The sequence below is a fragment of the Myiozetetes cayanensis genome, unplaced genomic scaffold (assembly GCF_022539395.1).
Source record: "Myiozetetes cayanensis isolate MyiCay16 unplaced genomic scaffold, myiCay2020 scf6-25, whole genome shotgun sequence".
Taxonomy (NCBI): Eukaryota; Metazoa; Chordata; class Aves; order Passeriformes; family Tyrannidae; genus Myiozetetes; species Myiozetetes cayanensis.
The window spans coordinates 33604900-33623233 of NW_026087853.1; the positions used below are offsets into that span (position 1 = coordinate 33604900).

General features: G+C 43.6%; 1 protein-coding gene across 1 annotated transcript in view; it reads right to left on the bottom strand.

Annotated features, from left to right (window-relative positions):
* LOC126651271 (deubiquitinase DESI2-like) overlaps nt 1–17938 on the bottom strand; it is a 62420-nt gene extending 44482 nt beyond the window's left edge. Inside the window, exons 1-4 of the mRNA XM_050336993.1 lie at nt 17715–17938; nt 16593–16832; nt 16076–16183; nt 12386–13748 (exon numbers count right to left, since the gene is read on the bottom strand). Coding sequence (XP_050192950.1) covers nt 12386–12424 — 39 coding nt within the window. The 5' untranslated portion in view covers nt 12425–13748; nt 16076–16183; nt 16593–16832; nt 17715–17938. The remainder of the gene's footprint in view (nt 1–12385; nt 13749–16075; nt 16184–16592; nt 16833–17714) is intronic.
* Nucleotides 17939–18334: the final 396 nt, after the last annotated feature.

The following is an 18334-nucleotide window of genomic DNA, read 5'->3' on the forward strand; positions in this document are numbered from 1 at the left end:
GAGACAAGTTGAGTGATGTTCTTCTTTCATGCCTACTCTTTGGTCTTCCTCCTCTCAATCTTTCTTTTAGGATAGCATATAAGCTGAATCAGAGAGCAGGCAAGGCCTAGAGCTCTACACAGCCTTGTGTCTCTCTGTTTCTAGGGCAATGGTAAGCACCAGCATACCAAAGAGAGTCACATCAGCCAGCCAACAGTCACAGAAAATTAGTTGTGACCCTCAGAATTTAATAGCTCAGCAGGTATCTTTCAAGGGAACTAAATACTGAGGTATTTTTCCTAGCAAGTAGGTGCTCATAATGGGCAATATACCTATAACTGCAGTAGCATTATAGTTCTAAATATATCGAATGGTAAAGCACCAGTTCTGTTGCAGGATCCATGATACAAGCTTAACTTTCTCTTATGGTTTTCCAATTTGCACATCCATTGCCCCTGCTAGTACCAGGTTGTCTAGTGTGGGAGTCAGGTAAGGTAATTCTGGGTGCTTAAGTTCTTTGACAGAACAAAAGCTTTACAATAATGAGTGGCAGAACACTAAAACCTTCCTGACTCGACTGATAAAACAGTTCTCCATGTTTCATGGGCAGTGCAGATGCTTGACATAAGGGATATTGTGATGATTAATAATTAACCGGCTGGAGAGACTGAGAGCTCAAGGACAGATGCCTCCCATCTGCAACCCCCAGGAGCTGAGGCTGCACTTTTCAGGAAGGAGGGAGGGAAGCTGGTAGGGTGAGAAGGTGACAAGGTTGGTGTGCCCCTGGAACTCAGCAGCCTTTTCAAGACGCTTTGCCTTTTATATCTCAAAACAGAAGGTATTATCCTGCACTTCTCCAGGTGGCTTTCACTATCCCAGCCACTGGGGGACCAGAGCAGTGATGATCCCTGCCAGTTCCTGGTGCCAACTCACCCAAATGAGATGCATCATTAGAAGTTACATTCGTATATTTAATAGGTTTGAACATCAGCTTTAATGAGACACCTCTGAGATCTTGGGAGAGGTAACAGACAGTTAGAAACATGCTTCAAAGTCCTGTGGGTATGAGAAGCAGAATTCAAGTTCAGAGGTACCAAGTACAGGATTTTTAAGTACCTGATGTGTTAGAGACTATTAATTTTTGTTCATTACACTAGCTTTAAAATTTCATCTGCATAAATTTCTTTGATCCACCAACGGCTTTAACTGTATTAAAATTAGCTAGAAGAGCAGCTGCAATAGGCACTGAACTGCATATCTCAGAGTAATTACACATTACAAAGGGAATCCTTGAAGCATTTCAATAACATGCCATATTACAAACAACACTTAAAAAGCCACAGATGGACGTGTGAGCCTCCTAGCATAACTTCACTGCAGAGATGGATTCGGAAGGTAGGATGGCACTTTTACTTGCTTCCTGCTCCCTTGCCTTTCTGTCAGAGGGTGTTTCAAAGAGCACTGGAAAAGCTTTGTGTGTGGCGTTGAAAACTGTGAAAGAGTGATGTAAAAGGAGTCCCTCCCTTCCCATCCCCCTTTTCTCTTACCTCCCAGTTCAGCTCTCAGGGAACACGTTCCTTCCTATTAGCTCTGCCTGAGTACAAGGGACAGAAGAGCACACACTCAGCATTCAGGGGGATGTATGACCAATCCAATTAACAGGGTACTGGGATGAACACCTTTCTGTCCTGCCTTGCCCCCCAAGGGATGTCCTGCCTGCTTGCCAAGGCCTCTAGCTACCGTGGTGCAGAGCCTCCCCTGCCAGCAGCATTCTGCCCAGGGGAGGGGACAGAATTTGACCTCGACAATAAAAACAACTGAAATTTTCACAGATCCATGTGCTTTGCATTCTTTTATCCTTCCAAAACTTTTGCTTATATTATGAGACACATAGGGAGAAAAAAGGATTTGTAGTACTTCCTTTTTAATGGTCCCAAGAACACCTGAGCTTGAAATGGATTTATTTAATTTGCCCCTGTTTCTTCTAAGCTTACACTGGATTTAATCTGTTCTCTTTCAGTTCAATACAATCCATTTTTCAATGTCCTGGCCCTGAATTTTCTCCCAGTAGTAAGCACAAGAGGCATAGTGCTCCAGCAGCAGAAAATAAGTCTATTCCACATCCCAAAGAACTGTCAAAGAGAAGATAGCCAGCTGTCTTGGAAAATGAGCAGCCATAAAAATTAGAGTGAACAAAAGTACAGCAAATGGCACTGCAATCAAGAACAATGAATGCTAGAACTGGAGACAGATGGTGGGTGGATTTCAGCCTGGGACGTGCATTTTTAGCTCCGGCCTCCACAGATACGAAAATCTCCAGCACTGCCTTCCCACCTTTCCACAATGTCGCCATCCTAGGGTTGACACACTAGCCCTTGTATTAGTGCTGGGATAGACTCAGAAAAAAAGCTGCACAAGTAACTGACTCTCCAGATTAGGTAGACAGGAAAGGAGGAAAGGGCAAAAGAGAATCTTCTCAGGGCAACAAAGCCTGACATCTGTCTAAAAATTCCCTGATTGAAAACAAACCTATAGGAGGAGGGAAGAGTAAGGTTGGCCTCTATTTCCCAGGAGGAACAATTGCTTCCTGCTTGTACCTGATAACCAGGAGCCTAGACACTTCTCTGGGAGGGTACAGACCAACCTTCTGACCACCTCAGCCTGCCAGAGGGGATTTGACTCTCCACCTGCCTCAGAGGAAAGCAGCCTGGCCACCCCATCATAGTGTATTTGGAGTCAGGCCTTCTCATTCTTACCTGGTGAAGCAGTTTTAGAATCATATAAAGTAAATAATAGATTTCTTTCATATAAAATATATGTTCAGTGAGCCAGAGAACAAGTGTGAGTAGCACTATTGCTTGGCTCCAACCTCCTGGAACAGCCAGGATCCGCTGGAAACATCCACTCTTCTGCTGAGTATTTCAAACAAAACCTAAATGTTTTCACACAAGAGACTCAGAACAACCAAATCCCGCTGTCTGCTTCTCTGGCAGACCTGTGTGAAGCGGCACTTGTGTCTGAATCCCTCAGGGATTTTAACCTGGCTTCTGTCACTCCAAATGCATCAGCACACTAAGTGGTAGAAGTCAAATGCAGAACTAGTACTGTTACTCCCCCAGCCCATAAGCAGCGCTCATGTCAGAACCTCTGCGTATGTCATGCCATCTCAAATGACCTAAAATAGTCAAGACATCTCTACAGAGTTGATAGCTATGAAAGAGGATCAATGCGGGAAAATAGTTTGACCTTTCCTGAGAGGAATACAGAGATCAGATGGATATTCTAAAATGTCTTTTGATATCTGTGCTTAGGCAGCTAGTAGAGCCTTTCATTTTTCAGATAAGTGATTTGCTAAGAAAGCACCTCAGCCTTGCCTGAAAATACCTACAACCTAGGCCTCCTATGCAACTAGAAGCATACTGCTGAGGCTCATGCTCCAGGTGCTGCCCAAGAGTACAGGTTAATGACAAAGGTGATGATTTATCAGATTAGTCCTGTGCTTAACCTCTTGGTCCTCTCTTTCTGTCACTTCACACATTCACTAGGCTAATTCAGGGCTGGGGGAAATTACAAATATGGGACAATTATAAAATCATCAGCTCCAAGTAGTCCCAAACAGAGCAAGACAAACATGAACCAAGAACAGATGTCTAGAACATTTTGTACCTAGAGAAATCTAACCTATGGCAAAGCCTATAATTCACTCCGGAAGGCTACACTGGGCTCCTCATGCATTCTAAACCCTGAGGCAGCAATCAGCATTTGGAAGCCTTTTTTCTTGCATCAGTATCCGGTATAAATAAATCACTAGTAGAAGATATTGAAGAGAACGGCAAAGGAGTTGATAGTTCCTCATGGGTTTAAGTATGACCACATGGAAAGCACAGTAACAGATCCACAGTTGAAAGTTCAACAAACCATGTTATCAACAGAGCTTACACTGTGTCAGATCTTTCCTTTCCCAGAGATGCGGATCTGTCAGGAGTCACATGGCACTCGATCCATTGTTGACACGCTCAATGAAGGCACTAAACAGGCTGAAATGCTTTTGGCATTTCTAGCATCAGACACTTGCTTCTGTAGATCACCATTCTTACCTATCAGAGATCATTTGTAACTCCCAGCATTTTTTCTTCCCTTCTCATTATGTTTCCAGACACCTTAAGATTAATTGCTTAAAAATTAAGTTACCAATTAAAACCATGTTCCAATCTTAGGATGTAGCCTCATATTTTTCTCTGAGATAACAAGTCTCACAGATTCATATGCTGATAGATAAAGCTCTGAAGTGAGGAGATACCTACTTTCTCTGCTCTGGATCTTTCACACTCAAGAATATCAGTGTTTTTTTCTTTCTTAACAGTTTGAGTCCATTTGTTAAAGAAAGAATCATTAGACTTGTGAATTTTGTTTCTTTTCTTCCCCAGCAGAAATATAGATTTTATGTATTGATTGGTCTCTGCCTCCCTCCCCAGCTTCAGCTACATCATCTTGGCATAATGACAGGAACAAGAGAGACTGAAACAAACAGAGAATTAGAATAACGGCAGCTCAGGTCACCAACATAGCTTTCAGCTCTAAGACACCCATTTAAATTCAGTTCATTGCACTAATGCACAACTATATACCTGCCTATCATCACACTTAGAAATGGATCTGACATTTGTTCCAACTTAGAAGCTTTGCTTCTACCACCGCTCAGCTCTCCCCTGCAGAAGCTCCCACTGCATGCATAACTTAATCCCTCTGGGCTGTCTGAGTAGGAAGCCAGATGACCAGCTGAGCCACGACACCAGAGCAGCTCAACCTATACACCAGGGATGAGGTACAAAAGCCAGAAGGGTCTGTTTTGCTACTGCTAGCATAAAATTATTTGTTATGAGAGTGACAGTCTTCAGTACTATCAATACATCAGCTTTCATCAATACCAAGAGGGGTTTGTTTGGTTTAGGGGCTTGTTTTTTTGTTTGTTTTAAAGAATAGCCAAGTAACATTAGGAACCTTGACAGCCAAGTGAGCCAGAGGCTAAACCTTGCTGACAGAAGCGTCATGTTCTAAAAGAAATCTGCCTTGCTACAAGGGGAAAGCCCAAAAAGCACCAGAGAAAAATCACGGAAACCAGCTTCCATATGCTTTCAAGAGGAAACAATCATTTCTCTCAGAGCTGCTCAGAGCCAGGCCAGGGGATTGTGACTTTGCCTGTAGATGGGGTAGCAGCAAAAGTGCCTCTGTATCTTCTCTGTCTCTTAGAGGTGACCTTACTTTGAGCCCCTAGGCTTACATCTGAAATCCTGGCCATAAGAATCCTGACTCCTCAAGAGCTCAGGCTGCCTTGAAATGAGTGCTTTAGAGACACCAAGTCAGATTGTCATCTGCAAGAACCGACTCAAGAGTACTGATGTGGGAACTGTAAGCTAATGACAGGATCTGTGAAGCTTTGCTCCAGAAGCAGAGTTCGCACACTTTTTTACATTGTGTTAGCTTTCCTAGGTTCTCTTCATTCATATGAGTTTCTTGTATTTGCTGATGTAGAGGAGAGCATGTTGTGGAGCAGTTTTGCTAAGGTATGCAGGACAAGCAGAAGTGACAACTTCTGTGTTGCCCTGGATGAGTCAGTTCAACTCAGTCCACTGGGCAACAGAGCAGTGGTTCAGTGAGCTTGCTGATAGGATAAATGCTGAACCCAGAGATAGCAATGACCCATGTACAGTCAAGAGACAGCTCTTAGAGCATCTCATGCATAAGCATACAGTAGCCAGCTACAAGACTGCAGTGCTGGAGAAGATCTGCAGTAACATGGACAGGTAGCCAGCTTGTCACCCTGACAACATCAAAACAGACTGTTCCCCCGATGGATAACACATCTCCAGGCTGTTGCTAAGACAACAAAAATCCACTTATTATGCATAAATGGGCACACTTCATTGCAGGACTTATTAACCCAGGCCATGCCACTTACTCTTTACCTTCTTAGTTGATTTAAATCAGTTGACATGTTTGGATTCCTTCTTCTTGAAGGAATGGACTCAACTGCAGCTCAGTGTATTATTTTTTTTTTAATCTTTTCTTCCTCCAATTGATTTCCTCTGTCCAAAGACACAAGAGAGATGTCTAGTTGCATTTCACTGTCTTGTCACAGGCTTGAAGCGGGCACTGACTATACCACAGTGCTCAGAATCACCAAACTGCTTTCCTTTTCCCTCTGTTCCTGAGTTCAAGCAGGGCAAGGAAGCAATCCCAGTCTATGACTAGCCTGCCTGAGGTCAGCCTGTTGTCATTCAAAATTAAATTGATGCAGTCTAGGAGGAAATGAGGAATATAAACAAAGCCTAGTTTTCCTCACTGGCACACACTGCCAGGCATCTCAGCCTGATTTATTTGAAACCTCTAATGTACTGCCATTAGACTTGCCATAACACCTTTTTTAAAAAAATTATTCATATTTTTTTCAAAAGTCAAGAGCGTTTGCACTGGGAAATGCTGCATCCAAGAAAACTGAAGCAGTCTGGACAGACCTCTCATATCTTGGGCCCAGGACTCTGTTGACATCCAGTGAGAGCAGCTTTCTCTGCCTCCTCTCTCATTTGCAGCAGTGGTCTATATAGTCTCTCTGCCCTTTAATCAACAGTCTTCCCAGAGAGTTTTTGGGCCCATAATAGAAATTATGATACCTGAGTGATTATGAATCCTGAACCTATTGTATAGCATACACATAGTTTAATAGTCTAAACTCAGCCCTTCAAACAAACAAACACAACTAAGCAAACCCAAAAAACAGCACAGAAGGTCAACTCAAAGCTAGGAAGGTGCATAAAACAAGCATCTGAGGTCTACCTGATCCCTCACATTACCACCTTTGAGTAGTACTATGCTTGACTACTCTTACAAAAAAAGATTGTTTAGCACTCATGTCGGACATGCTATAGCACTGTGGGGAACTCATTTCCATGCACTGGGCACCTGTTATCTCACCATTTTGGTTTGTTGTCCAGTAGCCTGTACTTGATATGGCTTGAAGACAGCAGAATGAATAAGGCTGTGGATAAATGAAGAGTCAGTGATAAAATAAAGTTCCAAGGATAAAATCTTCCCCTTTTCCTTCAGGAATTTAAGGATTTATCTTTGAGCTTACCCCCACAACAAGCCTGTGAAGAAGATTAAGACACCCCAGATCTTCCTTAGCCAGTTCTTATTTATAGAAGAGGAAAATCTTGAGTTTTGTGACTGGCCACAGAATAAATAAGATTATGATACGCCTACCAAGCTCTTCCAAGAACATGACAAACTTTTGAGTGAACAGTGTGTTTTGGAGAAATAAAATGATTCAGATTTGGCAAATAATTTTTGACAGAGATGACTGGTAAATATTTTAAGGAGAGTCAAAGCATTTCATTTAATGTGTATGTATAGATATGTGTGTGTGTGTGTGTGTGTTGTTAATCTCCCAAAGGCAATATTTTGGCTTTTGCTCTCTAATTGTTAAAATCATTCACTTTGGCCAACATATGAAGGAAGAAAAAGAAAGAAGAAGCCCTAGTGACTCTCCATCACCTAATCTTTCAGGACCACAAGTTCTTCAATTGACTTAGAGCATCTCTTCAGCTCATCACAGGAAGAAACTTCACAGCTATCAACCTACTTGACAAAAAAGTCCCCTTGCTTTCCATGTGACTTCCTGGAATACCAAAAAGAGTCAGGTGATGCTGTGCTTCTCCACACACAGCAGCTCACAAAAAACTAACAAGTAGTGCAGAGGTGGGGCCACCACCTGCACTAGGATTTTTCACTCTTCTGACTAAGCAAGCTGAGAGCATCTGAGACCTTTACCTACAGTAATCACAAACATGTTGACATTTTTCTGAGTAACTAGACTTATTCTTTGCTCCAGAGAGATAATAACATGCTCCATGATCTAGTCAGTGCTTAAAACAATCATTTCACAGAATGAAGTGCTATTGCTTGGAATTCTGTTGCTGCTTCTATAACAGACTCAAAGGTTCCTTATATACTGAAGCTAGAGGTAAAAAGCATATCTATTCCTTCAGTCCCAAAGCATTCTGCTGAGGAGGCCAAGTCTCACTCTCTTTTTTCCATTGCATAGGAAGCCCAAAAGGGATGCTAGGATGGTAAGTCTGTGCTGGTTTTCAATGGTACAGACAGGTCATCACCTCCAAATCACATATGAGCAAATTGCTGAAAATGACAGGGCAGAAAAGTGCAAAAGGAAAAGTAACTCTCCCCTCCATACTACAATTTTGTATCAGAGAAGCTGGCTTAAAGTACTAAAGTTTTATGCAATTATTCTATGGCCATACAGACCTTCTAGCTTTATGCCTTTCCTCACAGATAGCTGGTGTGTCCTCTCCTCTGCAGGGACTCTTAGAAACGATATGCATAACTTTTAGCTTTTACATCCTCAACCCAAAATGCCACCCGTTCTTCAAACACAGGCTGCTTGCCATAATATCACAAAAACAAAACAGAGGCATTTATCATTGCTGTGGATTCAAGAATGCTATTGTGTTTGTTTTTCTTTCAGGGCCACTTGAATGATCCACTCAGTGATGTGATGGAGAAATCAAATCAATGGCATTATCATCCACTGATCAATGAAGCAAGAGAGACACCAGTCAGTCAGCTGCAGGGCCATCCTTTGCCATCACCATCCGCCTTTGGCCATTTAGCTGGCAAATGATATAAATTATATAAAGAGCTGAAAGAACGTGGGAGGACCATTATAAATATTTACATTTTTGTTACCTTTCTGAAATTGAAGTCACAGGGGAAAATCTCAGAGTCGGTCCAACTACAGTGACCTGAATCTTATTTTCCTCTCATTAACTCCAGATAGGATGACATGTAATGTCAATAGAATCAATGGAATAACAGTGGGACAAGGCTGAGAAAGAGATACACACCCCTCTTTCAAATAGACCCTACATCATTGCTTCCTAGCTCTGTGCTGACCAGGGCTCTCATTCTCATCTATAGCACATCTCAGGGGCTCATTTTCCCCAGCAGAAAAAGTAAGCAAAAAAAAAAAAGCCAGTAGATCAAAATGACAGTTTTATATATTATCAGCTGCAAAGACAGTGGAAATTCAGGACAACTTTAGCTGTAATAAAAGAGGGACAATAGTGATATGAATATCTTTGCTTTTAATACAATAGCATAAATGTGCTATGCAATAAGCTGAAAATATTATGAGAGTCCCCAACTTGAATCTCTGCCAAGCAAACTATTTTTAGTGGAATGTGTTTAGCTTGCTTGTTAAAGATTAAATCCCAGGCAATAATTGCAGTTACTCTTCTGCCTGATTTAAATAGGCAACATTTATTAATGTACAGTGATTAAGCCAACTATTCCAAAGTAAGCCACAAAGACTTAAAGTGATAAGGAAATAGGATGATACCCTGACTAAAGAAAGTCAACCCTGTATTCTAAGATCTGTTCCATGAAAAACAGTTTGTTGATGCAGACCAGAGGGAAGAGAATTACAAGTTATGAAAGGGAATTTGATTTGTCCTTCTGAAATAAAAGTGATAACTGACTTATCAGAGCAAATTCTGCCACAGATTTTATAGATCCAGTTATTTCTTGCAGGCCTCCAACCAGAGGATGGTTTAGAGTGCATGCAAGAGCTGGACTGAGATTCAGGCTGGGAAAGAGATACATCCATGATCAATCCATATTCTGTATTCACACTTACACGTTAACTCAAGAGTTCAATATCCTGCATATCTAGTCTTTAAAATGTCCTAGTTTATCAGCAAAGTTCTCCTGCCCTGTCTGTTTTGCAAGTGCACAAGTCCATGCAAGCTTGTACAAGGTCTTTGGCAAGGGATAGAACAGTGTGCTGAGGGTGAGGAAAATTTGCTTTTGATGAGAATATTCTGAACACTAGGAATACCCAGTGATTTTTGCTCCATTATTTTATGCTGAAGAAAATAAGTTTACAAATAGATCTACCTGCTTCAGCTCTTTGTGCAAAACATCTCATTAAATAGCAGCACTTTTTTTCCTAAAGAAGCCTGGTACATATCCAATGGGTAAAAGGATAAATGGCTATAATCTTTGAATACACAAGACTACATAGAGTGGGTATTTCATAGCTGCACAAAGCCCATAATTGAACTTCTGCCCTAAGGATAAGTTTTCCTGCAGTGTAAGTGCTTCCAGATGCCATACTCAGGTCATGTTCTTTGTCAGGAAAGCAGAGCTTTACATCCAGTTAATTGTTGTCCCCAGCTGTCTTTTTTGTTGGTGGTGGGTTTTTTCCACTGAAGCCAATTTTCCAAAAGTTATTCAAGCAAATGTGCTCATTTCCCAGTTCCCCCATGATTCCCCACCACAGTGTAATAAAGTGTAGATTTTGTATGGCTACATTCCAGACTTCATGGTGTTAAAATCATAGCAGCAATGGAAAAGCATGTTGCCTCGACAGTCATAATGTAGGACATAAGCTACAGGTGACTCAATGGTAGTCAAACCAGGTAGTCTATATGAAAATAGAACAGTTTCTGTGTACAGACTGGTTAACTCATGGAGTTAGTACTCACACATGAAGGCTTTCATGGTTCACTAAGCAGCAAAAAGTACTTAGTCTGAATTAAAATGACTGCAATTCAGTTCACTGTGTTCCATCTCGGAACACAGTTACCATGAACAGCAAGCCCTTTCTTCCATAATTCCTTTGGGCTTCAATCAAACATAAAAAGGTAAAGATTATATCCATCCAGTATTTGGATCTACTTCAGTGGTGAAATATGCACTGATTTGGGATGGATTAACCTTGGCTGAGAGAGGAAAGTTCAGACCATTGTTTGTTGCAGAACAAACTAAAAAATCGCAAGGAAGAGAGGGGATATTATAAAAGGACAACACAACTCCTTTATTTTCCTCAAAGTATTAATGATAAACTTTTGTGTGTGCATTTGCAATGCCAGTCTCCTGTTATCACTCACTAGCTACCACTTACTTCGGTTACCAGACCTGTTGGTTGAAGAACAGCTTGGAGGAGGTCACAGTTCAGGCTGCCAAGCAACTGATCTTTAAACACTCAAGACCAAAGTCTGGGGAAGGATTTTACGCCAGCTTGCTCAATTTTACCAATAGTAGCACTGAAAGAGGTGGCTTCAGTCCACTGTACTTGTGCTCTTTGGACTGTCCATCAGAGCAGACACAGTCCTACCTGAACAGGCCTTAGCACTCACTCTTCCCTCAGAAAACAACCCACCTGTTTTAGTCCTCAAAAGATCCCTTAATCTTTGTGATAAGAAGAGGTTTGACTTTTACAGCAACCCACTCCTAATCTCTTTGGTGTCTATCCCCCCTACAGGGAAACCCACACTATTTTGTGGGCTTCCTGATAAAAGCTGTCACACCTGATGATAAAAAGCAAATATATGCTGTAATCTTAAAGGTCTAGAGCAGGATATTTAGAGCTCAGTCAGCACCTGGGCATTATAAGGCTGTATTTTCCCCAGAAAAGTTCTCTAAATTTGTGGAAGGTCTGAAAACTACTTTTTTTCTCTCTTTTTTTTTTTAATGATTAGTTTGTAAACAAAAAACAAAGATAAAGTATATGATGATCAAAATGCTCTTCATCTGAACATACCTCTCCTGAACTTCTGTCAGACCAGCAAGCAAATAGGTTGTGCCAAGCTTCTCTTTGGAGGCCTGTGCCAAGATTTGGACCTTCTGATTTGTTAGCACAGATAACACCCACTTACATTCCCCCTTGCAAGAAAAGGCCAAGGAAAACAACTTGCTACCCTGTGAACTTTCAGGAAATATTGCCCAGCAGCATGCGCCTGTGTTCCTCTCTGTGCTGAAACTTCACAAGACAATTTCTTAGTCCCGTTGTTGCAATTAACCTTCAGAGAAAATTATTAACTACATTCTCACACATGTGATGGACTGATCCAGATTATTAGCCTAGAAACTATGTCCTTACTGCAATTCTACAGCTGTTTCTCCTCCCTAGATGAAATCCTGGCCCCTTCCCCACAGCCTGGTAGTGCTTGCTCACTCAAAATTACAGAACAATTATCTCCAGCAAAGACAGAGGTGATCACATTTCCTTCCTAAACTGGGACACTGGAAATTAAAAAGTCCTCTCCTCACCCAGTGCTGCTCCTGAAAGATCCTGCAGAAAATTGGGCATAATACCTGTAATCTGGCCCAATATGCTAAACATTTAAAACAACCAGAAAAACTGGGGTCAGCATCATCTCCGATACAATATGCTTGGATGAGGAGTTTGGGCCAGGGGAGGGGAAGGTGGGGCAGGGAATCAGCCTCTCTGGGGATCTGTGCTTGGCTACTTTTTGTACAATGCCTGCCTCCAAGCATGAACACCCACCTAGCCCCACTGTCCCCTCAATCAGTACAGTTTCATACTCACCATGTCATAAACATTCAGAATCACTGGTTCATTTGCCATTGTTGACTGCAGCAGAGGCTGGATTAAAACCTTTCAGTCCCTGCCAGATGTGTGTTGATTCCCCAAGGGTATGCTTCTACCCTGAGGCAGATAGAGGGAAATGCCTCATCCTACAGTCGTGCAGAAGGAAGGAGTGTGGAGGGATGAGGAAAGGAGAGAATTCTCACTGGTGTGTGTGAGTAAAGTTGGTTGCAGGGAGGCAGTAAGGGTAGGGTTGGGTTTGCTGGTTGCATAGGGTTTATTTTAGCCCTCCACGGCGTGACAGATCCAGGGTTTCTAACTCTGTAGCGCACCTGGGGGTCTGTAGACTCATACACCACTGTAACCAGGCACCGTCCAAGCTTGTAAATCCCGATCCAAAGAAGACAGATTGAGCCCAAATATAAGCCCTCTTCTGGCACCGTGAGCAAGGCGGGGGGCAGCGTGTGCGGGGGGATTTCTCGGCAGAGCGGCGGGCTGCTACTGCAGCGGGCTGCCAGCACGACGCAATAGCCCGGGGCTCCAAGGCACGGAGCGGGGCCGAGGTCCCTCCTCCCGCCGGCGGAGCCCGGAGCCACGCCGGGATCTGTCCGCGGTGCTGGGATCGGTCCGTCCGAGACGGGATCTGTCCGTGGTGCTGGGGTCGATCCTCCCGGAGCCGGAATCTGTCCGCGTTACTGGAATAGGTCCGTCCAGAGCCGGGATCTGTCCGCGGTGCTGAGGTTGATCCCTAATCAGACTCTCCGTTGCGGTCTCTCCGCCGCCGGCAGGACATGGTGAAGAGGCTGTGCCAAAAGGGCTCCAGCGCGGGGCTTGGCGGTGGGAGGGGGCAGAGGAGGGGGCTGGCTGCCCCCGGGGCACAGGGGGGATGCCGCAACCCCCATCCTGCCCACGGCGTGCAGGCAGACCTGGCGTCGGCGCCGAAGTTAGTAGGCAGTTCTCCGCGGGAGATGACGCGGGATTACCCGGCGCTGAGGCTGGAGGAAGGAAGATGCCGAGCGGGCGATGCTTCCAGGCGGGGTGCGAGGCCAGGGCTGGGTACCCCAGCTCTGTGTGCTCTGCTCTCCACAGGGCCAGTCCTTATTTCACGATCAGCTCGTCCCGAGCCGGGCAGCCTCTACTGACTGACAGCCGAGGGGACCTACCCCGTCCTCTGCTGGCTGGATGCATCGCTGCATGGCACACGGTGGGAGGGCGGGGAAGGGACGAAACGACTGGGCAGGGCGAGTAGTTTCACTTCTGGCAGCAGCAAGGTCTGGAGTTTCTTCCGTCCTGGAGCCACTTTACACTCGTGCTAGAACCGGGCAGCTCTGCAATGTCTTGCCAGTAAACACTCCCCTCTGTCCTGGATGCGAGAATCAATTATAAAATGCACTGCGGTAAATTCATCTTCAGTTTGCTCCTCCTCTCTCTTTAAAGGGAGAGCAGGGTTTGAGATGGTGCTGGGAGAGGGTGCAGCTGAGAGGCAGAAAGAGGGTTTCTGCATCCAGAGATTTGCAGTGGTGTGGCAATTAGCATTCTGACCTTACATGTTCATACACCACAGACTTCTGAAATGAGGGGGAGAAAAAAAAAAGGCAGGGATGACCTCATCTGAGTTGAAGGCGTATCTGAGGCTGAGGCTCTCTGCCAGCTCCCAGCCAACCAGATCTGAATGAAAATTGCAGGAAGCCCGTTACATCAGCAAAGCCCAGCATGCCTCAGCTCTGTCTTCAGCTGCATCCCGTCCCGCAGAAGTGCTCACCTTCCTTTGTCAGGACCGGAAGGACAAAACCACAGAGCTGCAGTCTTGTAAAAGACTTGTTATATGGCATGCAGGAGGATTTCTTGTGAAGGCAGGCAGCATGAAAGGGAAGTGAATCCATGTCCTGCATAGTTGAGTGCCAGCCCAACAGAGTCAGACATAAAACTTTTCTTCCGGGCAGTGCCAAAGGAGAACCAGAACTACTTTCCCTAACTGTATGGATTTGCATTTTGAAAGAGCAAAGCCACAGCTCAGGCCTGGGCATGAAGGTATGCAATAATTTGGCAGGGACACTAGCACAGTCATTTCATCTGGACTAGTAATTCCATGGGTGGGCTAAGGCAATTCCACACACATGGAACAGGGGCTTAACTAGCAGCCTGACTTCCCTCCCCCCACAGTTCTCCAGCCCACCAACTCAAACTGTTGGGTGCCATTAACCATCTGTCTCAGCAGGCTGGGGCTGAATGAACTGTTTGTGCAGATGAGAAAAGGTGCTTCCTCCTCCCTACCATCTCAGAGTCCAGATATTCCTCAGAGGACAGACTGAGCCCCCATTTCATTTTAAAGGCTATGGAGCAATGAAAAGCTCCCTCTGCAATCACTCATGCCATAACTTGTAAGACAAACCTCCTACTGAATCCCAGAGGGTTCCTACTAAACTGTCACAGATACCCTGAGATTGTCACTTTTGTATGTGTCCTGCTCTGGTGATGGTGACATTTTAAGGAGACTTGAAAGGAGAGTGAAGAGTTGATACTAGACCAACCAATGTAACCGGAAAAGCAGCATTACAAGCTCTTTCCACACTTGTCCACATGCTTACTTGCTAAATTAACTCCAATGACTCCTGTGCCCAGAGTTCACTAAAACAAATTAGAGACTTAAACCAGATACACCTGCCAGAGACAGACATCTATAAATACTTAGGATTTGGGAAAGATGACAGGCAGCCACAAGCTTAGATGTTTTGCCTGTAGACATTTGTTATTTAAGGACTTTTGCTGTAGGAGAGACAGTAAATGTCACTTGCACATTAAGATCTGGATTCACTCCTTCTAACTTGAAACAACTGGGAGAGCTACATTACAAACGTCATTGCTCCAGGCTCCCTTTTCTTCTCCTTCACAGAAAGAAGTTGTTCCACATGGTGACTTAGCCTCATCAGTGTTTCAGTGATCCCTTGAAAGTTCCTTTTTTACCCCATTCTATTCTAGGTGACTTATTCTAACTCCAGATAGAAGGGATCAGTCTGAATACAAAAGCTCATTAATATGAGATGTTTAACAGTCACATAAACTCTTCACAAGGCTTGGTTTGCTTTGGGCTGTGTTGAAGTGTTTCATCAACAGCTCAGGCTGATACCAGTCAAGAAAGTGAGCTGCTCTATTTCAGGTGCATAAGTACAATCCTGCAGATTGCCACACTGCCTACAGGCACCAGAGTCCATATCTTGCCCTATAAAAACATTTAAATTAATTGCAAATACAGAGGAAAAGGGAGATTCTTCTTACTACTGATTAAAGCAGCTGGAACAAGCACTTTGGGTTCTGTTTTGACTTCTTTTAACCACTTCTTTTAGGACATAGCAGACACATACATTTTTTCCATACACATCCCTAAAGCTAGACAAGACCTTCATTCACAGTTAAGCAGCCTGTTGCAAGCCTGAATTTTCTCAGATTCTCCACATTCTTAGCACTCCCTTAAAAGGGATTCATGTATTTGAGCTTAATTGTGGTCATCCCCACTTACTATTCATGGCATAAGTATGTGTGCATCTTCAAGGACCAGTGTCTAAAGGAGACAGTGTGATCTTACATGAGTTCTTTGATTAAGAAAGAGGTGAAAAGGGTTAAAAGGAAAATAGTGCTACCACCCAACATGGACTAAAAAAACAAGAATCAGATACAACCTTCAGGAATTACCTGCTACATTAACCAAGGCAGTCAGTAGCTGAGAACTTCAGCCACCTCCTCCAGGTCCCAGTCACAAAAGTGGCATCAAGGCACTGTAAACAGAGCTGTGACATTCCACTGAGGGCAAGAACAAAAGAACAGCAGTGCAAGAGAGAAACAATGGCTAGATTAAAGGTGGTGGTCTATGTTCAAGTTTATCTACCGGTGTTGCTATTCAGGAATTCTAGTTTAAATAAACACGTTTCCTTAATTCACCCTTCTGCCCTTTCAGAACCTCAGTAGCCACCCAGCAGACAATGGGACCTTCAAGCACATTTCACAGTGGGGCCACCCAGTTTAAACTTCAAGACACTAAATGGTCGTGTCTCCACATTAGGTACACCACCCCTTGGTGTCCATTGTATTTTCTTGACAGCTTGTAGTTTTGAATTGTATTAAGTGCTTCTACCCATGTCAAGTTGTCATTATTATCCCATTCTGAGTATATTAGTCAAAACTATCCTTTTTAAAAGAGGTATAAAATCACCTTTTAAAAACTAGGCACAGTATTTTTTCAGGTCTTTGAGAATGGTGGAGGGTATTCGAGAATGTAAAGGGAGTTGCAGTGTCCTTCTTCCATCTACAGCAATAAATCATCACCTGGACAGGTGCTGGAGCTTTGTAGCCTCATTCCAAGAATGTGAGAGGAGGTATTTTGATTGAAAGAATTTTATCTCACTTCTATCCAAGACACTTGCATATATCAAGGAGTTGACTTGAGTGTGAGCTATGGGAAAAAATGGGGAAAGAAAATCAACACAGGATGCCAGTAATGTGCTTTGCCCTATGTAAGGCAACACATAAAATATTTAACTTTGTATTGCACCAAAAAGAGAAAGAACAACAGCCAAATTGGACGACCTCAATAATTTAAAATATTTCATCCAGGATTCTGAGGATTTGTAGCTGAAAGCTAGGCATGTGTTGGTAGATGGGAGAATAATGGACATTTACATGGAATTCCTCATTGAGTGAATCCTGATTTTGCATTTTGTCTCCCTTCTCATTGCACCAACACTTTGCAACTTTCTACTATTAAGCCGTTTGTCAGGAAGCAATAAAGGCTGACAGCTCCTAGCATGGCTGGCAGGGCAGGGACTTCAGTGTCCAGGGCTCTGGCCTACAGCCCATGAGCAAGGCATGCAGGGCAGGCCTGGAGATAGTCACACACATTCAGCCAAGAGTCCAGATCACCAGGCAAGTTCATAATGATAAGGCAGGTCTAAGGTCATGCCCAGACATCAGCCAGGCAGAGCCAGAGACCAGCATCCTACCTACGTCACCAGGACAGGGACTTTTGACCCCAGGCTGGGCTGAATGGTGCTCTTGGGCCATAGAGAGGCCCCAGGGGAGTACAGGACCACCCCCTCTGTTTACATAAAGCAACACTGTCAACTGAGAGGCAAGCAATGTACATAGAGACTTTCAACCTGGAAACTGAGATGAAAAAGCTGAACATTCCTGCTCATTCTTATGCTAAGGATTAGGCAAGTAGTTGTTGTTATTATTGCTATTAAAAATTCACAGCACAATCAATCATGGATCAAAACCAGTCAATGGATGCAGTTAAAAGGGACAGAACACAGTAATAGGAATTTGTGTTGTATACCTGAGGAGTAAAGCAGGCTTTGTTTCAGAGGGTTCTTCCACCAGCAACATCTTCCAATTATTTATTTGCATTGTATTATAATAATATTCAGAAGTTGCAGGGCAGGGACACTTGTATTGGACCCTATATGAACACATAGGAGGCGAGTACAGTTAATCAATGAAAGGTGGTAATTTAAGAGATGTGACAGGTAAACAGCAAGAGAAAAGATGCATCATTAACCCCATGTCACAGAGGTATGGGGAAGCAAAGTGACCAGACTTCAGCCAAACAGTATATCTGCTGTACAATCAGGACCAAAGAGAACTGAAGTGAGGTGCAATGCCACACTTGTAGAAAAGATAGAAACTGACATCATAAGATGGGATCCAAAAAGCCAGATGCTGCATAATCCTGAAGGTGTCTAAGCTGCCTCCCTCTTGGACCAGGGCAGTATTTATCCTGCTGCTGAACATGCCCAAAACTACCCCAGCCAGGGCACTGGGGTTCTTCACTCCTGTTGCAGTCTCAGAGAGACCAGTGAGGATGAAGGCAATCCACAGAACAGGAGACAAGAGCTCCAGCACTTGCTCCTAAACATGTTCCCTAGCTGCTAAGGTACACTTTTCCAGCACTCTCAC